At 45.4% G+C, this 27,327-nt stretch overlaps 1 protein-coding gene across 1 annotated transcript in view; it reads left to right on the top strand.

Annotated features, from left to right (window-relative positions):
* The window catches only part of LOC148519684 (pancreatic secretory granule membrane major glycoprotein GP2-like), a 287,415-nt gene that overhangs the window by 248,622 nt on the left and 11,466 nt on the right, over nucleotides 1-27,327 (top strand). Inside the window, exons 10-11 of the mRNA XM_088476135.1 lie at nucleotides 5,877-5,955; nucleotides 13,157-13,189. Coding sequence (XP_088332261.1) covers nucleotides 5,877-5,955; nucleotides 13,157-13,189 — 112 coding nt within the window. The remainder of the gene's footprint in view (nucleotides 1-5,876; nucleotides 5,956-13,156; nucleotides 13,190-27,327) is intronic.

Genomic DNA, 27,327 nt, shown 5'->3' with positions numbered 1-27,327 from the left:
AGGCTCAGCGTTAGTTAATTATTTCTTGAAAGGAGGGAAAAGGTATGATGCAAAGAAAGAATGTCCCTACATACTATGGTGACATCTTGCCAAATTATAGAAAAAAAGGTGTAGATTGGGGGCCAACTGCCAGCCCATCACCAACAACTCAAGGATTAGATGGGGGGCCAACTGCTTGCTTATCACCAGCAACTCAAAGCTTAGATAGGAACCAACTGCCAGCCCATAACCAACAACTCAAGGCTTAGATGGGGACCAACTGCCAACCCATTGTCAACAACTCAATACCGCCTGGTCATCACCAAGAACGTAAGGCTTAGATTGGGGCCAACTGCCAGTATTGCAGAATTAACCTAAAGCCATATATTGGCAGGGAGAGCACCCAAAGACCTACAACATGGCAGCCATTGTTACCAATCTTACCTACAAAACAATAAAGCTGACAATAATATTAAGAGAGGGGGGAGGGACTTCCAAAGAAGCAAGAGCCCTCCCAACCAGAAAATCACTATTATAAACCAGCATCTCCACACCTTATCTGTGACAGACTACATAAATCAGACCACAAAAAGGGGACAATGTTATAATTCTTAATACTTGCTCCTAAATGTATTCTGACTTATCCTAGAAGTTTAAATTCCAACAGGCATATAAAATGGCTTCTGTCTTCTTTCAATCAGTATTTAGCTAAGTTCTAGGGTAAAATATACATATTCATACCATTGTTTCATATTGTACTGCGTAATGCACATTGATATATATCCATTGCCAGCATATTTAACCACTTAACTGGTGTAGTTGTTTGTAATGAAACCAGAGCCAGTAGTGCTTACTCTGGCAAGGTGGCATTATATGCTACCACATCAGCCGATCTGTCAGAATGGATCTCCTCTTTCTGCTCCATTCCCCCTACAGTTACAGTGTGAGGAGAGGAATATAGTTCTTCTCCAAGCACCAGAATGCTGATTTCTGCATGTGCATCAGCTAAAGCTGGGGGGACTGATCATCAGTCCTCCCTGCACCAAGCTCTTCTGCGCTCTGAATCAAGAAGGTGAGGGGTGGGGCCAGGAGGGAGGGTGTTGTGATGAATGTTAAAATATTTTTTGTCTGCGGGAGATATAAATATCATATATATATATATATATATATATATATATACACTGCTCAAAAAAATAAAGGGAACAATTGAACAACACAATGTAACTCCAAGTCATTCACACTTCTGTGAAATCAAACTGTCCACTTAGGAAGCAACATTGATTGACAATCAATTTCTCATGCTGTTGTGCAAATGGAATAGACAAGAGGTGGAAATTATAGGCAATTAGCAAGACCCCCAATAAAGGAGTGGTTCAGCAGGTGGTGACCACAGACCACTTCTCAGTTACTATGCTTTTTGGCTGATGTTTTGGTCACTTTTGAATGCTGGCGATGCTTTCACTCTAGTGGTAGCATGAGACGGAGTCTACAACCCACACAAGTGGCTCAGGTAGTGCAACTCATCCAGGATGTCACATCAATGGGAGCTGTGGCAAGAAGGTTTGCTGTGTCTGTCAGCGTAGTGTCCAGAGCATGGAGGCACTACCTAGAGACAGGCCAGTACATCAGGAGACGTGGAGGAGGGCGTAGGAGGGCAACAACCCAACAGCAGGACCGCTGCCTCCGCCTTTGTGCAAGGAGGAACAGGAGGAGCACTGCCAGAGCCCTGCAAAATGACCTCCAGCAGGCCACAAATGTGCATGTGTCTGCTCAAACAGTCAGAAACAGACTCCATGAGGGTGGTATGAGGGCCCAACATCAACAGGTGGGGGTTGTGCTTACAGCCCAAAACCGTGCAGGACGTTTGGCATTTGCCAGAGACACCAAGATTGGCAAATTCGTCACTGGCACCCTGTGCTCTTCACAGATGAAAGCAGGTTCACACTGAGCACATGTGACAGACGTGACAGAGTCTGGAGATGTCAAGGAGAACGTTCTACTGCCTGCAACATCCTCCAGCATGACCGGTTTGGCAGTGGGTCAGTAATGGTGTGGGGTGGCATTTCTTTGGGGGGCCACACAGCCCTCCATGTGCTCGCTAGAGGTAGCCTGACTGCCATTAGGTACCGAGATGAGATCCTCAGACCCCTTGTGAGACCATATGCTGGTGCCATTGGCCCTGGGTTCCTCCTAATGCAAGACAATGCTAGACCTCATGTGGCTCGAGTGTGTGAGCAGTTCCTGCAAGATGAAGGCATTGATGCTATGGACTGGCCCGCCCATTCCCCAGACCTGATTCCAATTGAGCACATCTGGGGCGTCATGTCTCGCTCCATCCACCAACGCCACGTTGCACCACAGACTGTCCAGGAGTTGGCAGATGCTTTAGTCCAGGTCTGGGAGGAGATCCCTTAGGAGTCCATCCGCCACCTCATCAGGAGCATGCCCAGGCATTGTAGGGAGGTCATACAGGCACGTGGAGGCCACATACACTAGTGAGCCTCAGTTTGACTTGTTTTAAGGACATTACATCAAAGTTGGAGCAGCCTGTAGTGTGTTTTTCCACTTTCATTTTGAGTGTGGCTCCAAAATCAGACCTCCATGGGTTAATAAATTTGATTCTCCAATTATAATTTTTGTGTGATTATGGTGTCAGCACATTCAACTATGTAAAGAACAAAGTATTTAATAAGAATATTTCATTCATTCTGATCTAGGATGTGTTACTTTAGTGTTCCCTTTATTTTTTTGAGCAGTGTATATATATATATATATATATATATATGTAGAAAACAGAGAGAGGGCACTCAATGGGACTTACCAGAAATGCTGTCAATAAATAAATTAGGTCAAACCAGAAATGCTGCCATTTCTGGTTTGACCTAATTTATTTACATCTGCTGCATAAGTCCCATTGAGTTCCCTCTCTCTGTTTTCTACTTATTTAACCCGTGGTTGACTGTGGCACCAGGGCTGTTGATATTTTGTAGGAGAGTGCCGGACTATTATTCTTACACATATATATATATATATATATATATATATATAGCATCCAATGGCGGCACTCCGTAGAAATAACTTCACTCCAAAGTCAAAAGCTTACAGCTGTAAGCTTTTGACTTTGGAGCGAAGTTATTTCTATGGAGTGCCGCCATTGGATGCTATAATTGTCAGTGTTGTTGCGGATATAAGGGAAAAAGCAGCGGCACTCGGAGACTTCCAACCAGGTATAGAAGTTTTTACTGTGACAAATCACATAATAAGACAACCAAAGTTTCGGGGCAAACAAGTCCCTTTGTCATGGTGAGTACAGTGAGTATGGAAGAAATCTTACCTTAAATAAGGAGAACCACCATCCTGTGCATGTGGCTGGGCACTGCCTGGGACATGCGGCGTGATCGCCTCGTCCCACAGAGATGACGTCATAGCGACGGGGTCATCTGTTAGTCTTAGCAACCAGGATGCCCAGCCAGACGCGACTTTGTTGTCCTGCCGACGGAGAACAGGAAGATATTGACTAACATAAGAGAGAAATGAAAGAGAAAGGGAAAGAATAAAGAACAAGTGAAAAAGACCCTGAGCGCATAGACACCAGAAGGGTGGGTGAAAAAAAACTTGTTTCTTGTTTTAATATATCAACGTTTTGGGGCTCACAACCCCTTCAGGATGCACACCTGAAGAAGGGGTTGTGAGCCCCGAAATGATGATATATTAAAACACGTGGTGCCTTTCTTCCATTCTGCATATTGGGGGGCATATACCTCCTTAAGGAAGGCACCAGGAGCAAGTTGTAGGTATACAGAGACCAGTTGAGGTCCGGACTACATTGTGGATAGCACAGATGGTGTAATGGTTAGCATTACTGCCTCACAGCACTGAGGTTGTGGGTTCAATTCCCACCATGGCCCTAACTGTGCGGAGTTTGTATATTCTCCCTATGCTTGTGTGGGTTTCCTCTAGGTACTCCGGTTTCCTCCCACACTCCCTAAATCTACTGGTAGGTTAATTGACTCCCAACAAAAATTAACCCTAATGTGTATGTGTGTGAGCATGTGATAGGGAACATAGGCCCTCATTCAGAGCCGTACGCTCTGAGCAGAGCGCACGCTCTGAATGAGGGCCGTCCTCCATAGCTATGGAGCGTCCTCCTGGACGCTCGTATAGCTGTGGGTCACCACCCACAGCCTATATGAGCGTGCAGTTTGATGGCCGCGATGGTCGTGACCATCGCGACCATCGAAACTGCGAGCCGGAGCCTGCGGTTGAGGTTTTCAACCGCAAGGCCCAGAGTGATTTTGGCTCTATCAGAGCCAAAATCACTCCCACACATCACTAGTGATGTCAGTGGGACGGCTTCTGACGGGAGGCGTTCCCTTGGGAACGCCCCCATCAGGGAGGCACGCCCCCGGCACGCCCACCAAAATCAACATCGACAGCACGCCGCCTTTGATCAGACACAACGAGCGAAGGAAAGTCCTTCGCTCGTCGCGTCTGGCGCATGTGCACGACGGAGCTCCCTCCGTCGTGCGCATGCTCAGTGCAGAACATCGACCCACTTGCGAGCGGACAGCTGCTCGCGAGTGGGTCTGAATCAGGCCCATAGCTTGTAAGCTCCACTGGGTCAGGGACTGATGTGAATGGCCAACTATTCTCTGTAAAGCGCTGCGGAATATGTGTGCGCTATATAAATAACTGATAATATATATATATATATATATATATATATATATAGGTGATCAACCGTCCGCATGCTGTAGCACAGAAAAAAGACGGCTCTTCAAGGCTTTCAATGGTAAACAAAACGTCCCTCTTTATTTTATCGTCGTTTCGGGGACTGCTACCCAGTCATCAGGACAGACAAACGTAGATGAAATAAAGAGACACGTTTTATTCACCATTGAAAGCCTTGGAGTGCTGCCTTTTGTCTGTGAGATAGTCTAAATATATATATATATATATATATATATATATATATATATATATATATTACTATATATAGTGACACATGGGGAGGGGGGGTGCTGAACTGGGGACCCATTGTCCCTGGGGGTAAGGGTGGAGGCTCTGCCAGCGGACCTATTACCACTAGGGGGATGGGGGTTTATATTGCTGGTGATTTTTTTGACACTGGGGGGGGCTATTTTTCATGGTGGGTGGGAAGTGAATTTTCAAACACCCACTACATATATTTTTTAAAATAAATATTCAAATATATTTTTAAAAATACTTTCTAAACTTAATTACATTTTTTTAAAAACCTGACTGTGCGGTTTTGTCGAAAATAATATGTCAGTTAAGTGGTTAACCACACCAGAGGTTATACAGATCCAAGAACAGATAAAAAACAAATGTTGTTTTCATAATACATATTATTAAATTTATACAGAAGTCTAGCAGATTAATTTACTAATAACTGAGGTATTTCACTGGAAGGTTGTAACAACAACTAGTTCATTCATTTGACAGGAGCAATTTGTTTTTTATCTATTCTTACACGTTGTTTAAAGGGATTGGGTACCCTTTGTGACAAATTTGCTGCCCAAACACGAAACCCATTAGAAGGCGCGAGGCACCATTAATTTATAATTTATACAGATCAAGTTTACAATATCAAAGCGGCTAGCACCCAGAACCATAGTAGCATAATATATACTAAAAGTAATCTGACCTTTACATTTCCTAATCTTACTGAAAAACAGTACTATGTCACTACTTTATTTGATATGCACAGTATTTAAGTAAATTGAAACTATAAATATTTTAATAAAATGTACTTGCACAATTAATACTTCGGTCAACAAAGAGCAAAACTGAAAATATTGATGTTGTCATTAGGGTATACTGTAGCATTTATTATTTATTAATATATTAAATCTAGTTATACATTTCTATTATAGTCATGCTCTGGAATTAGGTCCCGAAGTGTATCAACAGAAGAAAGCTATGAGATGAAAGTGGGTCCAATAATTCGTAAAGGTATGTTTCCAAGCTGCAAGAAAATAAATGTCCTACTTTGTAAGAAGTAATTGACTTAAAATGGATATTTAATTAAAAGATTAAGTGGAGTCATATACGGTACCAAACACAAATACCAATTATTTTAATATCAGACAGTAGAGGGCAAAAAATAAAAAATAAAATTCAGTAATATACATGCCCCCATTTTCTGCAACGCTCCCTGCCGCCACCTCCAAATGCCAGCAGCATGTCAACCATGCTGTGGCTTTTGGTGCACTGTGACCGTTGTCACAGGACCAGATCTGTATATGCTCAGTACAGCTTCTGCGCATGCATAGATCAGAAAACATCGGTGTACTGGCCACATCTTTCTCTGTGACCACCACCACTTCCTTCTTTGCACTGGGTGCAGCCAATGTGAAATAAGTAACTATGTTCTTCTTTGTTTTTGTATATAGATTTGATTGTATGGTAAGTGTCATACAGTGAACTTAGGGTTTGAGAGAATGCACGGAGGCGCTCAATGTTTACATTCTGCGTATGCATCGCATCGCATTGCACGCAAGCAAACCTGTTAGTGCGGCTGGGCATGGGTTTGCACGGCATACGCAGTGAGCACGGAGACCCCTCCAGTGGCTGAACTCCTGGAGACAATGGAGTCATTTGCCGCCGGGTGCCAGCCCTGAAGGGGGCACCTGGCTCCATTGTCACCCGGCTGTTCCGGGCACTGCTGAGGAGCTGCATGGAGAGGGAGCGCCGCTGATCGGCGCTCCACCTCCAGTGGCGTAACTACGGAGGTTGCAGGAGGTGTGGTCGCACCCCCTGCAACCTCCATTTACTGGGCGCCCGCTGAGTGTGTTACCAGTGGGCGCCCGCTCCTTCTTTCCTCCCCCTGGCGCCAGTGGCAGCCGGAGCTCACTTTTGAGCTCCGGCTTCCGGGTCCAGCAGTGCACACCTCATAGTTCAGAGGAGCGGGTGCTGGGGACGGACGGCAGCAGCCCTGGAGCCAGGTTTAAGTTAAGTATTATTTTTTTTTTGTATGTGTGTGCCCAAGGGAGGGGGGTGCTAACTTCAGGGGGCTTGCTACTGGGAGCACTACAGGGGGCTTACTACAGGGGGCTTACTACTGGGAACCCTACAGGGGGCATTACAGTGGGCTTACTACAGGTAGCTTACTACTGGGGGCACTACAGGGACTTACTACTGGGGGCACTACATGGGGCTTACTAGGGGCACTACAGGGGGCATTACAGGGGGCATTACAGGGGGCTTACAGAGATGTACATGTAATAAGTGTTGAGGAACTTTGCCTTACTGTATTGAAATGTGTTCTATACACATTGTAAGGGGCTTACTACTGGGGGCACTACAGGGGGCTTACTACAGGGGGCATTACAGGGGGCTTACTACTGGGGGCTACTACAAGGGGCTTACTGCTGGGGAACTACAGGGGGCTTATTACTGGGGGCACTACAGTGGCATTACTACTGGGGGAATCATATGGGGGCACTACAGGGGCCTTACTATTGGGGGCACTACAGGGGCCTTGCTATTGGGGGCACTTCAGGGGCCTTGCTATTGGGGGCACTTCAGGGGCCTTGCTATTGGGGACACTACAAGGGGCTTACTACTAGGGGCTTACTACTGGGGGCCCTACAGGGGGCTTACTACTGGGGGCCCTACAGGGGGCTTACTACTGGGGGCCCTACAGGGGGCTTACTACTGGGGGCCCTACAGAGGGCTTACTACAGGGGGCTTACTACAGGGGGCTTACTACTGGGGGCCCTACAGGGGGCTTACTACTGGGGGCCCTAGTGGGGGCCCTACTGGGGGCTTACTACTGGGGGCTTAGTAGGGGCACTACAGGGGGCATTACAGGGGGCTTACTACTGGGGGCATTACAGGGGGCTTACTGCTGGGGGCACTACAGGGGGCTTACTGCTGGGGGAACTACAGGGGGCTTACTGCTGGGGGAACTACAGGGGGCTTATTACTGGGGGCACTATAGGGGGCATTATAGGGGCCTTACTACTGGGGGCATCATATGGAGACACTACAGCAGCATTACTGCTGGGGGAATCATATGGGGTACTACAGGGGCCTTACTATTGGGGGCACTACAGGGGCTTTTACTACTGGGGGCACTTCAAGGGGCATTAAGACTGGGGCACTGCAGGGAGCATTACTACTGTAGGCACTACAAGGGCATTACAACTGGGGGCACTACAGTGGCCCTTACTACTGGGGGCACTGCATAGGGGAACCACTACTGGAGGTACTGCATAGGGGGACCATTACTGGGTGGAACTACATAGGTGGGCACTGCATAGGGGGTCCTCTACAGAGGGCACTGCATAGGGGGAACACTACTGAGGGTGCTATGTAAAAGGAACTGCATAGGGGTGGCGGCAGCTGGGCTGGCATAGGTGCTGGGGGGGTGGTACATTTTAATTGGGGGGGTCACCAACATTTATCTTGCCTCCGGGCACCTGGGATGAAGCTACGCCACTGGACCACTCCGATGTTGATTGACAGGAAGTGCCATTTCTGGGTGGTGATGGGGGTGGTTGGGCAAACGCAAGCGTGGCTGTGCTTTGGGGCATGCATAATTAGGGCAGTGCAGTGTCATATGCAGCCAGATGACTCGATGCACACAGAAAGTGGCCAAAATCCTACACAAGATCAGGTCAATCACTATTGTGCATATGGGTCCGATGGTTCTTCATGTTACCGATGTTTCCACTGTCTTGTGGACTACTCAGGCTTTTATTAAAGGGAAGTGGGCAGCATTATGTAGCGTCTGCATCTTGTCCTTCGGTTGCCGTGTGTATGCACTGATTAGCATATTCTCGCAGCAGCCAGCTCCGTGCATTCTCTCACCTGCGTTCCTTGCTCAATCAGACCCATAGTCATTTTGTGGCTCCTAGTGTGCACAATTATTTTTCAACATTGCTTTTTATCAATGCGTATGTCTGCTGTCTCCCTCAACAGTACATATCTGCTTATTGCAGGGTTTCCCCAATAGCATCTATAGTCACATTCTGCACAATGCTGATTCTAAAGTCAAATACAGTAAATAAAAATTTATGTGTATGTGTATATATATTAAAATTGTCTGCTATCATCCCCCAAGCACCACTGCATACTATTTGGGCTATTGCTAATGGCTGAGCTTTACTTACTGTATAGAGAAAGATAGATAGATAGATAAATAACAGTATTACTAATTATCTATCTGTCACCATTAAATTATGGTATTGAGTCTCTGCATTTTAAGAGGGATTGTACATGCCCTATCGTATCTATCGGGCTCCTGGAGAGATATATTCTGCCACATAATAACATGATATTGTCACCGGTGTCCGGGTGATGGGCCTTGGCCTAATCACGGGAGGCCTGCTAAGCAGAGAGCAGCAGTGCTGGTGAAGCTAAATGGATTCTGCACAAATACGCGCGGCGTCCATTCAGTACAGGGAGATGACTGGGGGCAGTCCAGCTGCTGAAGGAGTGCTGAGCTCATCCCCAGCATGACATAAAATGTGAGGTGTGCCATATGGACAAGCTCCAAAAATGGTCCCATCTAATGTTGTGGTCTATGGATATTAGACCACGCCCTTTTTTGCCGGGGGCCAGGGGGGTGCCAACCTATAATGGCACAGGGCGCTACTTCACCTGGAGCTGGCCCTGCTATGCACCTTTGCAGATGCTTTTGTATTGAGGCTTAGGCCAGTATTCAATATGTTTCGCACCCGCAATACTTTTTCACCTCCCGGACTTTCCGCCTGTTTTGCAGGCAGAAAAGTATTACGCGCGTATCCCCGTATTCAATTTGAAAGTACGCAAAAAACGTGACCCAGCAAAACTGAAACAAGCGGAAAGTCATGTCAGATTTGGGGAAATCAGCCTGACACCCCCCAAAAGATGCTCTGACATGGGGGTTACCTATGGTACCCCCGGATTTGGCTTGCTGGAGGTATTTGGTGTTTTTAAATGGGCTCAATAGCTGCTAAATAGCGTTTTTGTATAAGTGGTGCAGAATGGTATTCAGGAGTTATTTTTGCTGAAAATAACTTATCCCAGCAAATTTGGGGTACTTGAAATGGGGAGCAGCATATCTGAAAGCTGCTAAAGAAAAGTAAAAAAAAATCATGACAAATCCACCTGCTGCAAGCACCTGCAATGAAAAAACCACATGGGGCATACTTGGGGACCCACCTGGAGTCTAGTTCGCTAGTTTTTAACTAAGTCCCTCAATATTTTTTTTTTGCCCCCAAAATGAGTTATTTTTTGGGGTGTTCTTAAGTGATTTTTCAATTTTTTTTAAACAGTTTACCTTTGGGGGACTGTCTGAAGGTTGCACGGGGGTTCCCGCAATGTTGCACCCCAAAACCCCAATTCTGCACTTTTTTCTGCCTGCTATTCATAGATGAAACTTTTCCACCTATTACATTGCATTGACTTTCCACCTAGGCGGAAAGTCTTTCAAATTGAATACAGCGATACTTTTCCGCCTGGTGAATTGACGTCAACGGCGAAACTAGTTGGATGGTTGGATGAAAGTTGGTCTAGTGTGTGGCCAGCTTCAGACCTTTTAACATAACCTGTTCCACCAGGTACAAAATGCTCTACTCCTGGACTTCCCACCTAATTTATGATTGCAGCCACCTGTGGTGAAACACCTGTATCATCAATTAACTAATTCAACACAGGTGACTGCATTCATAAATGAGGTGGGAAGTCCAGGAGCAGAGCATTGTGTACTTGGTAAAAGGGGTGATGTTGGAGGGTAGGTAGACTGTGCTATATAAATGGCAGCTAGAAGCTGATTGGATGCTTTGGGCATCTTCTCCACTTTATCTCTCTCCACTTGATGTTCTTAACTTTGGTATTTTTGGTGTTTCAATACAAACAGGGGTATTCAATATGGGAGCAAAAAGTCCGTGCTGGACTTTTTGCTCCACATCGGAGATTTTCCTGGGATAAAGTATCGGGCTCGCGCCCGCTTTATCCCCGTATTCAATATAAAACCTACGAAAACGGGAACCTGCGAAGTGGGATCTGCGAAAAAAAACGAAATTTATCTGGAATAAATTATAGGACCCCCCTAAAACTGTAAAAACATGGGGGATCACTATGGGTACCCCCGTTTTAGCCTGCAAATGAAAGTCGGGTATTTAATTAGCCGCAGCAGGTGTTTTTTTCCTGACATTGAAGAAGTGTTGCAGAAGAGCACTTAGGTTATATTTTTCGCTTTTGTAAGTGGTCCCGTCAAATTTTGGGGACATGAAAATGGGTACAAGCATATTTTCATGTCCCTAAAGTAAGTTGTAAAAAATTCTGCAACTATGCACCTGCTGCTAATAGCCTATTCTAGAATACACCTGCCGCATATTTGCAGAATAGCCCTGAACCTATTTTCCTATTTTTAAACACTTTTTTTCCCTTTTTTTTTTTCACCCCAAATTTTTTAATTAATTTTTTGGTGTGTCCCTATTTTTTTTTTTTTTTTGACAGTTTATTTTAAAATGACATTGCCAGGGATGCAGGCTATTTTTTTTAAGCCTGCATCCCTAAACCCCAATTCTGCACTTTTTTTCGCCACCTATTCAGTGGTGAAAAGTTATCCCCATTTTTTTTCAAAGACTTTTCAAACCTGCGAAAAGTCTTTGAAATTGAATACAGTGTAAAACCAAAACCAGCGAAAATGACGTCATCGGTGCGAAATTATCGCTCCATATTGAATACCCCTGAAAGTCTGAATATTTCCAATATATTTTATGTAATATCAGAAAGTTTAAAGCCATGTTCTCAGGGACGCCGAGAGGGAGGAACCAAACTAACTGGAAGAAATAGCAGTAGTGGGTTAAAATTGGGATAGATAAGGTGGTGCCCTGGGACTTAAGGCCCCCATACATCAGAGATTGATTGCAGCAATCGTGCAATTTGCAATTGATTTTGTATAAAAATCTTTCCCTTTTTCAATTGATTGCAGATTGCAGAATTGCCACAATCGATTGAAAAAGGGAAAGATTTTTATACACTATCGATTGCAAATTGCAAAATTGCATGATTGCTGCAATCAATTTCTGATGTATGGGGGCCATTAGACATATGAGATAGATTACACAGAGGGGGGAAACAAGTGAGGAGGCAGGAGGCCACGGTCATGTAGCCTGTGCACACACTGATAGGACATTCACAGTTAAATATAAAACTAATGTTAAACAGAGATAAGTGAATCTGGTTGAAACTTTGTGGGAGAAACCTTTTAATGCCACACTTTCAGCAGTGCTATGTGGCATTATTACTAATGGAGATTCCTGGTGTGATATACATGATCAATTGTAATTTCCATATGACACATTGGTTAAAAGTTTGGCATAGACATTTGCTGGGTCATGGTTAGGATTACACTGATATGTGACTAAATAAAACCAAATTAGCCAAGTAAAGGTGTCAGTAATGAAATATAGAATATAACAACCTTGCCCATAGGGGCAGGAGGTACAGTATGAAGTAAAGCTGTTCTACAAGACATTGGGGTAGATGTACGAAGCCTAGAAGCGGTATCAGCACACATTATGTATGGTCGGGGGTCTGGGCGGTAAATGACAGGGGCGCTATGCGCCCCTGTCATTATCGGCGCTGCTATCTACAAGATAGCAGCGCCGAGCGGCAGGGCCATGTATGAACGGTCATACCGCATGACCGGTCGGCCGGCTGTAGCTGTCGTTATCGACAGCTACAGCCTGGCGCTATCCTATCCCCACAGCAGGGACAGCGCTGTCCCTGCTGGGGCTGCTGCCAGCTCCAGGGCTGCAGGCGGGGATCTCACGATACTTGCGAGATCCCGCGCATGCTCAGTGGAGCCGGCCGGGACAGAGACACAACACACTAGGCTGATGCGTTGCTGTCTCTAGCAGGTAGCGCCGGAGGGGGGAGCTAACGCTCCCCCTCTCCGGCCGATGAGATGCTCTTACATCGGTAAAGAGGCGAAGCGTTATAGCGGCACGTTAAGTGCCGCTATCATACATCTACCCTACTGTCCACAAGGCAGTACATACTGTTTTTATGGGAAGTCGGAAGATTAAAGTATGTTCATTCCTGTGATTATCTGTGGTTACTTAAATGGTTTGTAGCAGTTTATAAACTGTTACATATTTCTTTTCACTTACAAAAGATTATTAAATTTTAATAAAATGTATTGTATGTTTTTCAGATTCAACTTCTTTGTCATCTTCGGGCTATGTCGGTAAGAATGTCTATTTACATTTTAACAATAATAACTGTAATTATGCCATTCAGCGTATCAATGTTGTTGGACCAAATTACATCATATACTGGTCTATTCTGATTTATGACAGTTTTAAACTCAATTTCTGCTTAAGGGTCCACAGGGTGACCTTGGGGTATAGGTGATGATGGGAGTCATCTGTGCACTACACAGTTATATTTTTCTTCCCAGGATGCACTGGGTCCCTCTCCTATACCCCGCCCCCCCAGGGGCACCTTAGTTTTGTTGGATGCAAAGCCGAAGTCAGGTCATTGACACGCGGTGGGGCTGTTAAAACAGCCCCTGAAGAGTATTTATTGTTAAAAGAAAAATTCCTTCAAGTGCGAACAGCACGAGCAGTCCTGGGGACATCCGCGCTGTTGCTCCATCACCCCGCCAGTGTCGACATGCCGATACTGATTCGGGGCTCTCAGTGGGACTTTGGGGTCTTGGCTAGCAGGGACCCCTTGGGATCTCTGGACTGTGACTGGATGCTATGGGGACGCAGGTAAGCGGCACGTCACCGCGGTGGTGAGCGCTGAGTCACAGTCTTTTTTCCCCCAGGGCTGGTGACTCAATGGGGATGACAGCAAGTAGAGCCAGGCACTGAGTCCTGTGCTTCCACTAGACCACCAGGGACACTGGCCAGGAGAGACAGCTTTCCCTGTCTGACAGCCGGCTCCTCCCCACTGCACAATGTGCCTTTCCACCGTGGTCTGGCTGGGCTGTGACTGCTTCCCTCCCCCGGATCTGCTCCCTCAAAGATCTGCGGCAGCCATTTTCTCATGGCTGAAAGTCGCAGATCACAGCCGGATGGTACGGAGCCGGGTCCCCCTACATACCTCTACTCCTAGAAGTGGTCAGTTTATGTAGCCCTTTTGTCCTACTAGATGCTATGTCTGCGTAGTTGATCAGTAAGTGCCATTAAGAACAGGTATTATTATTCTGCATTGTATGTAACTGTATGCTAGCGCTGTCTATCTGAGTTAAACTTTCGGAACGGTTAGCCATTTTACTTTCCCTGTGCCTGTTTTTTTTCACTGAGCCCTAACACTGGTATTGTCAGGGTGCAACCTCACAGTCTGTTACATTCTGTGTGGGGAGGGGGTCACATACAGTATATTGGTATCCTCTTCACTACGTCTGGCAGTGAGAGTGATATACCTAATTTGGCTTCTGCCCGGCTGTCCTGTAAAAAATGTACAGCAGAATTGGGGGTGGGAGACATGGTCCTTGAGGGATTATGTTTGAAGTGCTATGCTCCTCCAGGTCCCTCTACGGTCTCTGCCACTCCGCAGGAGCCCCCTTGGGCATGCTTTACACAAGCACTAATGGCCATTGCGGAATGTTTAGTTGTCACTCCAGTGTTTTCCCTGCTAGGGTTCACACAGCAACAGCTTATGCCCTCTCAGAGCCTGCTTCAGCTGGCTGCACCCATGCAGGTGCTATCTCCCCAGTGGGTTAATACGATTCCAACTGCATTGCAGAATGTACTGTAACTGAGGTGTGGCCGGCGGAGGCACCCCAAGAAAGATTGGCTAAAAGACTTTTGCCGTCATCTCAATCTACCCTATATGATGATGACGAGATCTCATCTGATGATGGTGTGCTCACGGATAGCTCTGACTCCGAATCCTCTACACGTGAGGTTGAGTCCAAGTCAAAAATATATATTCTGAGTCTGATACAAGCTGTCCGTGCAGCCCTTGGTCATAGAGGAGGATAGAGCTCCAGCACCTAAGTCCAGATATGCCCTTTTCAAGCCTGTGAAGGTGACTGCTGCCATATTTCCTTTGTCCGACCAGCTGGTGGACCATCTGGAGGTGGCATGGAAAACACCTGGAAAGCGGTACCAGCCACAGAAGAGTCTGGCCCATGCCTATCCATTTGCTGAAGATTATTTTTCTAAATATGAAACTTCACCAGCAGTGGATTCCCATGTCACGTGCTTGGTTAAAACCACGACTCTGCCTATGCCTCCCATGTCGTCCCTGAAGGATACTACAGATAGGAAGGTAGAGGTTTGCCTGAAGTCTATTTATTCCCTTTCCGGTGCCATGTGCAGACTACCCATGGCTATCTTTTGGGTGGCTCGGGCTATGGAATGTTGGGCAAAGACCCTGGAAGGGACCTGGTCTTTGGATGCGACCAGGGAGCAGTTGAATCTTGTCGGCAATCTACGAGATTCAGCTGCCGATATTAATGAGGCTGCCTTGAATGTCTACTTATTGAATGCCAGGATCACCATGGCCGTCATTGTGGCTCGCCGCTCCCTATGGCTTCACTCTTGGAGGGTAGATGTGGACTCCAAGAAGGGCTTGGAGTGTTTACCCTATAATGGTAAGGTCCTGTTTGGCACAGATTTGGACAAAATTGTGGATATATTGGCAGCTGCTAAGTCGGCATATCTGCCATCTACTCCTGCTCCCTCTGGGTCTTAGACTTTGTCCTTTTGGACCTATTGAGCCCCAGATAAGGTTAGAACCCAGTCCTTTCCTAGGCTGTCAACCATCAAGAAAACAACCAAGCCCAAGAAACAAGCTTGGAGGCTGCCAAGCCTGACGAAAAGCCCTCAGCCTAACAGGGATCCAAGGGTGGGAGGTCGACTTCTTCAATTCAGCCAGCACTGGTGTCAGATTACCACAGACACCTGGGTGAGAGAAGTGGTTCAAAAGCCAAACAGATCCCACCAACCTATCCTCAATCTCAAGTCCCTGACCAAATTCCTCAGGATCCCTCGGTTCAGGATGGAAACGCTACATTCCATCATACTGGCTATGGAACCTGGGGATTTGATGGTGTCTCTGGATATTCAGGATGCATACCTTCATATTCTGATTGCTTCAGCTCACCAGCGTTTTCCCAGGTTTGCTGTATCACAACAGCATTTCCAGTTTCAGGCTCTGCCGTTTGGCCTCTCTACTGCACTTTGGGTGTTTACAAAGATTATGGCGGTTATGGCAGCCAATCTACGACTGCAGGGGGTCTGCCTGTTGCCTTACCTGGATGACCTGTTGCTGTTAGCAGGGTCTCCAGAAGTACTTCACCACCACCTACAGCTGACAATATCTGTACTACAGATGCACGGGTGGTTGATCAATTGGAAGCAGTCCTCCCTGATCCCATCTCAAAGGATGCTCCAACTGGGAGCTCTGTTGGATTCACAACAGCAGAAGATTTTTCTGACCACAGACAAAATCTCCAGTTTGCAGATGCAAATGTGCAGATGCTTCCACAGTCACTGAGTGTCCATACCCTCGACCATGCAGTTACTGGGTTCCATGGTGTCAACGTTCAACATGGTGGAATATGTCCAGTGTCATTCCAGGCCTCTGAATAAATTGATCCTCTCCAGGTGGGATGGATTACCGCATCAGATAAGGTTCTCTCTCTGGAGGTGCGTCTATCCCTGACTTGGTGGCTGCAGTTGGTCCATCTCGCCAAGGGTTTCCCCTTTTGGATTCCGGACTGGGTCCTTCTAACAATGGACACCAATCTCCAGGGTTGGGGCACAGTGACAGGTCTACACTCTCTTCAGGGATGGTGGATGGCATTTCTGTTTTTTCACCAGTACAGGGCAATGCTTCGGACTCGCCCTGGTTTCCTTCCTAAGGTGGTCTCTAGTTTCCACATTAATGAGGAAATTATTATGCCAGCCTGGAGGATACTGCTTTGGTACATCCCCAAGGTCACCCTGTGGACCCCCTATGGACCCTGAAGTAAAAAATGAGAGATATGGTAAGAACTTACCTTTTGTTATCTCTCTTTCTACAAAGTCCATAAGGTCCACAGGGCACCCACCCCGATGCACCTTTGCTTCAGATGGGCTTTGCTCTGGTCACCGGTGTTCCATCTCCTTCTGTGTGAGAATGTTCTTCCCGTGTGTTCCAGACTTTCTTCTCTCTCTTTTATCCTCCTTTGGCTTGCTATGAAACTGAGGTGCCTCTGGCCCAGGGGTGGGGTATAGGAGAGGGACCCAGTTCACTGCATGGTGCCCAGATGACTCCCATCATCACCTATACCTCAAAGTCACCCTGTGGACCCTATGGACTTTTTAGAAAGAGAGATAACAAAGGTAAGTTCTTACCAAATCTAATTTTTTTTTCAAAGGTTGGATAATAGAACTATTAGGGTTTCCACCCTTCTTTTACACAGTATTATTTTTATTTCATTTCAAGACATACCATGCTACATTTTATGCTAAATACATGACTTTATTTACCTGGTTTGCTGCTGTGCTTTATTGCCATGTTTTTTTTAACCATCCAGAGTGATTCCTTTTCATTGTAAGAGCACTGGAATAACTATTTAACAACAGATTTATTAATAAACATACTGGAGATCTAATATTCTCAATTTATCCAGAAGAAAGGAAGTACAGTAGTTCACATATATAGTAAATTCCATTCACTGTGTGGGGTTGCACTTTCTTTCATCAAAACAAGGTCATCACAATATTAAACAACTGTACTTGCTATATATAAAAAAAATGTGGTGGCAAAACACAGACGGTGACAATAAGGATAGTGTAACATGGTCCTGAGAGCATGTTTGATACATTAAGGTTCCTTTGAAATAAATTCACATGTCTGTAACTGATAAAGATTTTTCTAGTGCCAAAAGTTTAAATAAATTAAATATAATGATCAATTTTGAAAATGATTGTAGCTAGATTATACAAATTGAACTAGCTGTGTAAATCCATATGCTGGTTGCTTATACTAAATGCTGCTGAAAAATAAATGATGACTAAAAATGTCTTTCACTGCAACATTGTAAGAAAGGCTAAAAAGGCTTTAAAAGCATTCCAGCGATATACTCAAAAAATATTTTACCTAGTGTAGAGAAAATATATATGATGATATGGTAAGTTCTGTGTTTTTTTTTTTTGCTTTTAAAACTCTGGGCCTGATTCAGACCCGCTCGCGAGCGCTATGCGCTCGCAAGCGGGTCGATGGTGGCCCAGTGCGCCTGCACAGAATGGAGCAGGCTCCGTCGTGCGAATGCGCGAGACCCGGATAGCGACGGGCAAATCGACGCTCCGAGTCTCGTACCAAAGGGGGCGTGCTGTCGATGTTGAGTGACAGCACGCCCCCTTTGGTGGGTGGGCCAGGGGCGTGGCTGCCCAGACAGAGGCATTCCCATGGGTACGCCTACTGTCTGGGGCCGGCCCCACTGACATCACAAGCTCTCTTGGACTTGCGGCAACGAGACCCTACCACAAGGGTCTCATCGCAAGCCCAATGGTCGCGATGGTCTTGACTATCGCGACCATCATCATGGCCGCTCGCTATAGCTGTGGGTGGTCATCCACAGCTATGCGAGCGGCCAGGAGGCCGCTCTAAAAAACCAGAAGGCCGGCCCTGATTCAGAGCGAGCGCTCTGTCAGAGCATCCGGCTCTGAATCAGGGCCTCTGGCCCCTCACAGATCAATATGATGTAAATTCCTATGACTCACAAGATAACTTATAGTGAATTGTTATGAGCATAGGAAGCCCTTTTGGTTAAAGTATATACTGTAGCACAGATGAGTGAACTAATGCTGGGTACACACTGGCTGATATATTGGTCGATCAATTGATCGGCCAATATATCGTGCTTCCATCGGCCAGTGTGTACAGACGATATGTCTGCAGACATATCTGTCCATTGGCAAGTGTGAACGGGTGATCAGCCGATCGCCCGTACACAGGGGTGTAGAGGGGGGGGAGCCACGAGCTAGTACTACTTACCCAGGTCCGGCACAGCTCCGCATCCACAGCAGCCCAGCACACACTGCTGTGTGCTGGGCTACACTGGGAGACTGTCCGAGGCTGCCAAAGCAGCAGCCCGAGCAGTCTTCTATGCCAAAGGGGAGAGCGATCATGCTGCAGGAAGTTTTAGCTCCCACAGCCTTGCTGAAGGAACATCGGAACAATTTATGGTCGCGATTGTTCCAATGGTGACCCCAGGCTGCAACATCAGTCGCAGTGGTGGTATCATGTAGATACAGCAAGGAGGTGTGTGGCACCTCCTTCTGCATTTGCATTTTAAATGGACGAAATTGCACAGCACCTTATGTGCGGCTATGCAATTCCGTCCATCTCTGAATCAGGCCGTTAGCCTGCTAATATAGACAATGTATAATGTTTTTGCAAAGAGACATAGGGTGCAGCTTGTGTGTTTCTCCTGCTGCTTTACTGATTGCTATGCATTGGTCAGTGCAGTGAGAGAGCAGACACAGGCTTCCTATGTGGAAGCAATACAAGTATTGCATCTGCTCTCAGCTAATATCTCCAAAGCAGTCCTGATGTTACAGTATATACATTGCAAAGCTGCAGATGGGGAATCGAGCTGGTGAGCATCTTATTCTCCCTCAAAGCCGTGTGAGTCTGACAAAGGAGTACCTAAGCCTCAAAAGGTACCTTAAACCAATTGAAGGGCTACTACATCCCTTTAGCTCTAACTCAGAATAATTCAAATGTGTTAGTATTAGGGATGAGCGGGTTTGGATTTCCGTAATCTGAACCACCCCGAGCTTGGGTTTTCCCGCCTGGCTCGGATCTGAAATCGAGGCAAAACATCATCACCCCGCTGTCGGATTCTCACGGGTTTTGGATTCTATAAAGGTCCCACGATTGCCGCAATTTTTCATTCTGGCTGTGGAGTGTGCAGAGTTAGGGAGCTGGGAGCTCAGTGTTGTGTAATGCTGGCCATACATGGGACGACTGATCACACGATTTGGGCAGTTTCTACAGGTTGGACAGACCAATCATTTGAAAATAGTTGTATTTTGAGTCTTCTGCGACCCCGATGCGCGTCCCCGCCATCGTCTATTTGGATCGCATATCAGATGGTATTGCAGAAAGATCTCAACCTATTGTGTAGGAATTGACACACATTATGTGATGTGATTGATCAAATCGTATGGTCTTATGTGAAATAGTTGCATTTTAAATACAGATCTTCCTGTATCTGAAGTGAAGAACTTTCAAGGGAAATCGTACAACTGATCTGACCAACTTTTGAATCTCACCGTGTATGGCCACCTTTAGTTATGCAAATAAAAAATAAAGTACTGCTGGCTGGCTTCTGTGAAGAGGGAGGGAGGGAGCTGTTGCTGACGCTGACCATAGGGGCTGACTGGTTACTGTTGTCCTTGTACGTATAAGGGCTGGCTGTGCTCATGTCCATTGGGGCTGGCTGGCAGTAATGCTGTGTTGTCCAGGGGTGCTCTGTCCTTCAGGGGTGCTCTCTTCACCCACCCCGAGTGTGAAAAACTGCCCTTCATAAAACACATTTTTTAAAGGGGCAGTCCTGCATGTTGTACGCTGCCCTTCATCAAATAATTTTTTACAGGCGCTGTCCTTTGGTTAGTATGCTGGCCTTAATTACACATTTTTACAGGGGCTGTCCTGTGGGTTATACGCTGCCCTTCATCAAACTCATTTTTACAGGGGCTGTTCTGTGGGTTGTGCACCGTCCTTCATCAAACAAATTTTTACAGGGGCTGTCCTGTGGGTTGCACGCTGCCCTTCATCAAACTAATTTTTACAGAGGCTGTCCTGTGTGTTGTTGTATACTGTCCTTCATCAAACTCATTTTTACAGGGGCTGTTCTGTGGGTTGTGCACCGTCCTTCATCAAACAAATTTTTACAGGGGCTGTCCTGTGGGTTGCACGCTGCCCTTCATCAAAATAATTTTTACATGGGCTGTCCTGTGTGTTGTTGTATACTGTCCTTCATCAAACTCATTTTTACAGGGGCTGTCCTGATTGTTATACGCTGCCCTTCATCAAACTCATTTTTACAGGGGCTGTACTGATTGTTATACGCTGCCCTTCATCAAACTTATTTTACAGGGGCTGTCCTGTGTTGTTCTATGCTGCCCTTCATCAAACTAATTTTTACGGGGGCTGTCCTGTGGGTTGCATGCTGCCCTTCATCAAATACATTTTTACAGGGACTGTCCTGTGGCTTATACGCTGCCCTTCATCAAACAAATTTTTACAGGGGCTGTCCTGATTGTTATATGCTGCCCTTCATCAAACAAATTTTTACAGGGGCTGTCCTGATTGTTATATGCTGCCCTTCATCAAACTAATTTTACAGGGGCTGTCCTGTGTGTTGTTGTACGCTGCCCTTCATCAAACAAATTTTACAGGGGCTGTCCTGTGGGTTGTACAGTGCCCTTCATCATACAAATTTTTACAGGGACTGTCCTGCGGGTTGTACACTGCCCTTCGTCAAACTACTTTTACAGGGGCTGTCCTGTGGGTTGTATGCTGCCCTTCATTAAACAAAGTTTTACAGGGGTGCTTCACTCCATAAAAATAATGCAGTCCATAAAAATAATGGAGGACAAAAATTTGGAGGATAAAATAGGGGAAGATCAAGAACCACTTACTCCTAGTGCTGAAGCTACTGCCACTAGTCATGACATAGATGATGAAATGCCATCAACATCATCTGCCATGGCCAATGTCACAGTAGAGGGCATGTAAAATCCAAAAAGTCAAAGTTCAGGCAAATGACCTTAGAAATATATTGAAATCATCTGAGGAGAAATGTAAACTTGCCAATATGCCATTTACAACATGGAGTTGCAAGGAACTGCTAAGGTCCTTCCCTATGTTCATGACTAGTGGTTCAGCTTCACCTAATGAAGGAAGCCCTCCTCCTTCCACTAGAAAAATGAAACTAGTTAAGCTGGCAAAAGCATAGCAAAGAACTGTGCGTTCTAAGAAGATATCACAAATCCCCAAGGAGAGTCCAAGTGTGGTTGCGGTTGCGATACCTGACCTTTCCCAACACTGGATGGGAAGAGGTGGCTCCTTCCACCATTTGCATGCTCTCTGCAAGTGCTGGAAGGAGCACCCACAGTCCAAGTGCTGATATTCAAATTGAAGATGTCACTGTTGAAGTACAACAGGATGAGGATATTGGTGTAGCTGGCGCTGAGAAGGAAGTTGACGAGGAGGAATTCTGATGGTGATGTGGTTTGTTTAAATCAGGCATCAAAGGAAAGAGTTGTTGTCCATGGGATGAAAAAGCCCATCACGATCATACATGGGCAGAAGACCAAACATTCCACCTCTTTGGTTTGTAAATATTTCTATCCAAATCTAGACAACAACTGTCTTGCCATATTTTGCATATGTAAAGGTGCAATAAGTAGGGGTAAGGACGTTAACCACATAGGAACATCCTCCCTTATACGTCACCTGCAGCACATTCATAAAAAGTTACTGTCAAGTTCACAAATTGTGGCTAAGACCATAAGCAGTCCAGGAACACCTAAATCCCTTTGTCCTGTTGTATCCAAGTGCCTGCAAACCACACCGTCAACTCCTTCCTCATCAATTTTCTCCTCAATCAGGATCAGAAGTATATAGTTGTTGATACCGCGCTCTAAGTCAGTGGAAAGCTGCTCTATTTAAAATAATGTAAACAGTTCAAGGATTAATAGAGAGCTACTAGTATCAGTTGTGTCTTATACAGTGTTGCAGTAAGCTTATGTGACAAGTAAAAATTGTATAGCGCAATACCTGTAATAAAAAATTGTTAATAGGAAGTTTGTAGCAAATCGGCAAAAGAGCTACAAACATCCTATTAACAATTTTTTATTACAGGTATTGTGCTATACAAGGATCAGAAGTAGTCCTGCAGGCCATGTCAATGGCATGACTGACTCCTCTCCTATCTGGGATTCCTTAGTATTACTACGCATACTGCTGCCACTACTGCTGTTGCTGCTGGGAGTCATTCATCATCCCAGATAGGAAGTTGGAATGCCACCACTTCTATTACTAAGCAATTGACCCTCCAAAAGTCCTTAGCGAGGAGGATGAAGTATGACAGCAGTCATCCTTTTGCAAAGCAGATAACTGAAGCCTTGCAAGCTATGTTGGTGTTAGACCTGCATCCGGTATCCGCCATTAGTGCAGTGGGATTTAGACAATTGATGGAGGTAGTGTGTCCCCGGTACCAAATCTCATCTAGTTTCCACTTCATTAGGCAGGCAACACCGAGAATGTACAGAGATGTCAGAAAAAGTGTCCTCAGTATCCTAACAAATGCGGTTGTACCCAATGTCCACTTAACCACAGACATGTGAACAAGTGTAACAGGGCAGACTAAGGAATATATAACTGTGAAAGCCCACTGGGTAGATGTATCGCCTTACGCAGCAACAACAGAAGTGTCACTAGTAGCAGCATCTCAGAAATGCCAGCTCGTTCCAAGGCAGGCTATGCTAATGTATCACCGGTTTCAGTAAAAGGCACACTGCCGACAACCTCTTAGAGAAACTGAGGGAAGTCATCGCCCAATGGCTTACCCCACTTAGACTCTCCAGGGGATTTGTGATATCTGACAATGCCACCAATATTGTGCGGGCATTACATCTAGGCAAATTCCAGCACATCCCATGTTTTGCTCACACAATAAATTTGGTGGTGCAGAATTTTTTATAAAACTACAGGGGTGTGCAGGAGACGCTTTGGGTGGCTCAAAAAATTCTGACCACTTTCGCCATTCAGCGACTGCATGCGGAAGACTAGAGTGCCAGCAAACACACATCAACCTGCCCTGCTATCACCTGAAGCAAGAGGTTGTAATGCAGTGGAACGCAAACCTCTATAAGCTTCAGAGGATGGAGGAGCAGCAATACATCATTCAAGTCTATACATCCACCTATGACATAGGCAAAGGAGGGGGTATGCACCTGACTCAAGCGCAGTGGAGAATGATTTCTGTGTTGTGCAATGTTCTCCAGCACTTCAATCTTGCCACACGTGAAGTCAGTTCAGACACTGCCAGCTTGAGTCAGGTCAATCCCCTCATCAAGCTTTTGCAGGAGCAGCTGGAGAAAGTGAAGGATGAGCTAATACAGAGTGATTCTGCTTGGTATGTGGGACTTGTGGATGAAGCCCTTAATTTGCTTTCCCAGGATTTGAGGGTGGTCAATCTGTTGCAATCAGACCACTACATTTTGGCCACCATGCTCGATCCTAGGTTTAAAGCCTACGTGGTGTCTCTCTGGTGGACACAGACCTGCAGAGGTGAAAAGACCAGCTGGTGAAAACACTGTCAGATGAAGCGGAACATGACATGGCGACAGCTCCTTCATTTTCTCCCACAACTGGGGCTGCCAGGAAACAACTTAGATATCCTAATCAACTGGTGGCAGTGATGCAGGGCAGGCAGGACCAAGTTTGGACATCTTGCTCGGACTGAAGGACCTGCCAACAATTTCTGACATGTCTGCTGTCACTGCATATGATACTGTCACCATTGAAAAAATGGTGGAAGATTACATCCGTGACAGCATCCAAGTGGGCATGTCACACAGTCCATACCTGTACTGGCAGGAAAAAGAGGCAATTTGGAGGCCCCTGTACAAACTGGCTAAGTTCCCCCCCTCCAGTGTTTACTCCAAAAGAATTTTTAGTACAGCCGGGAGCCTTGTCAGTGAAAGGCGTAGGAGGTTGCTTTAACAAAACATGGAGAAGATGATGTTCATCTAAATAAATTATCAATTCTTCCGGAAAGACCAGCCTCCAGAAAGTACCGAGGGACCTGGGATGGTGGATTCCAGCGGGGAAAAATTAATACTCTGTGAGGATGAATATGTACACAACACTGATGAGGGTGAGGAATCGGTGGATGAGGACAACATCTTGCCTCTGTAGAGCCAACTTGTGCAGGGACAGATTAATTGCCAGCTTGTTTTGTGGGGGCCCAAACGAACCAATCATTTCAGCCACAGTCGTGTGGAAGACCCTGGTGCTGAAATAATTGGTTTGTTAAAGTGTGCATATCCTGTTTATACAACATAAGGGTGGGTGGGAGGGCCAAAGGACAATTCCATCTTGCACCTCATTTTTTTCTTTGCATTATGTACTTTTTGGGGCCTAGTTTTCAAACTGCCATCCTGTCTGCCACTGCAGTGTCACTCCTAGATGGGCCACATGTTTGTGCCACCCACTTGTGTCGCTAAGCATAGTCATCCAGGCCAATCATCAAGGCTCCTCTATATTGGCATCCCGAACATTAAGGGGTTCACATCCGAGAAGCAAGGCACCCCAAAAAATTCCAGCCAAGGACCATCCCCAGGGCATCACACGAAAAATGGAAAAAAGGTGATAGTGAAGTGTAAAGGATAGATGTGTAAGAGTAAATCAATAAGTGTTAATGAAATGTGAAAGAATTAAAATGACATAAATAATATACAAACAATTAGAGAAGTGATAAAAATATTCTTTGTGAATTAAGTGGTGATGCCATGAACAACCTCGGGGGCCCCACTCCCAAACACTCACCCCAAAATAGTTATTGCTACATAATAGTAGCACCCACTCTGGGTCATATAATTACAAATAAGTGTATTGCATAATAACAGCACATGTATGAGCTGAGAGCTAACTTACCTTGGAGGTACCCCAAAAAGCCTCCACATGGCACTATAAGGATCAGCACTTCCTCCTAATGCTGACTCCCTTTATGCCTCTCCAGACTGCAAACAAAAAATATGGTAGTTGCTCAAATCAGCTTAATGACATACCACAGGTGCTTGTAAAGGGCGGGGTTTACACTGAGCAAAGAAAAAAGGGATTTGCCCCCCAGCACACTGTAGCAAAATCAAAAATACTTAAATCCTATATGATAATAGAGATTCAGAGGTATTAGTTGCATACATTTGCAAATACTGTATATGAATAAGTGCCAGGCCAATCATCAAAGCTCCTCTATACTGGTGTCCCTAACATTAAGAGGTTCACTTCCATGAAGCAAGGCACCCCAAAAATTCTAGCCAAGATCATCCCCAGGGCATCACACGAAAAGGGGAAAAAAGGTGATAGTGAAGTGTAAAGGATAGATGTGTAAGGATAACTCAATAAGTGTAAATGAAATGTGAAAGATCACCCACACTTAATTTTTTTAAATATACTCATCAGTGATTGGAGTTTTAATTTGGTGGGCCATGTGTCTCAATCTCAATCCATGCAGCTAGAGGATTTGAACAGGTCTACAGCTTATCCCCCCCCCAACATGGTTTGACTTCAAAGTGCTGCAGATATTGTACTGCTACAATACCTGAGAGGTGGTCCTCGACAGAGTATTGCCTGCCATAAACAGCAGTTCTTCTCACCATGGCAGTCCATTTGCAGCCCAGGACACTCAACATCTCTGGGAATTTGTTTTCTATGTCCTCCTCTCATCCCAATAGAGATCTCCTGACTACTTCTGACCCCTGCAGCATCATCGTTGAACTATTGAAGGCACAATTTTTGGACAGAGCATGGAGCATGGAGCTCCTAGTGATAACTCTTTGCTGAAATGAGTTATTGGTTTATGCTGCAAATAAATCCTAGCTCCATCTGAGGGAGCAGGTCAACACTGAGCAGAACTGATCAGCCTGAAGGGGCACTGGAAAACTATGGCCTACAATATCACCTGTTTACCATCACTTAGACTCATCATTTTGTTGCTTTCAGCATTTGTCACAGCACATCGTTTATGCATAGTAATCATTGTTAATATAGTATAATAACTACCGCATTCAGTAAAGTGCAAAACCCTGTTCAAAGACTTTTAAAAACCTCCATCATTTTGATATAATTTGTATTCTCAAGCAATGATTGCTCATCTTTGTATAATTTTAATAATCTAACCTAATAATCTAAGCCTGTACCTAGACCTTCCAGGCCATCTTCTTTGTGGTATGATTCAGACTTATTAATCAGCCTTATATAAAATAATGACAAATGAACCAATCTATTTCTTGGTGCATGCTTCACAGCATAAATCTTTGTTGATTTTTTCTTCCACATGTACAAAAATCACTTCACAGCCTTTTGGCTGAGATCAAATATAGATGCTTATGTACACTGGTGTTTTATAGTTCTCCCAGTAGGTGATGGGCCAACACATGGTCCTCTGGCCAGGATACTGAAGCCCAAGGTGCTATGTGCCCTTGTTACTGCCTGAGCCAAGGGTGTCTGAAAATGCACTGGCGATAGCATGCACCTTTGCATATACAACAGCACTTTGTTTGCACTAAGCACTTTCAGGAGGCAACATTTTCCCTTTTCAATTTTAATATTTGTCCTTTCACCACATCTACTTATATTTTA

This window comes from Taudactylus pleione, unplaced genomic scaffold (genome assembly GCF_031769625.1).
Source record: "Taudactylus pleione unplaced genomic scaffold, aTauple2 ptg000184l, whole genome shotgun sequence".
Classification (NCBI taxonomy): Eukaryota; Metazoa; Chordata; class Amphibia; order Anura; family Myobatrachidae; genus Taudactylus; species Taudactylus pleione.
The sequence above is the reverse complement of the archived record's forward strand: the minus strand, read 5'-3'. Positions and strand labels throughout refer to the sequence as shown.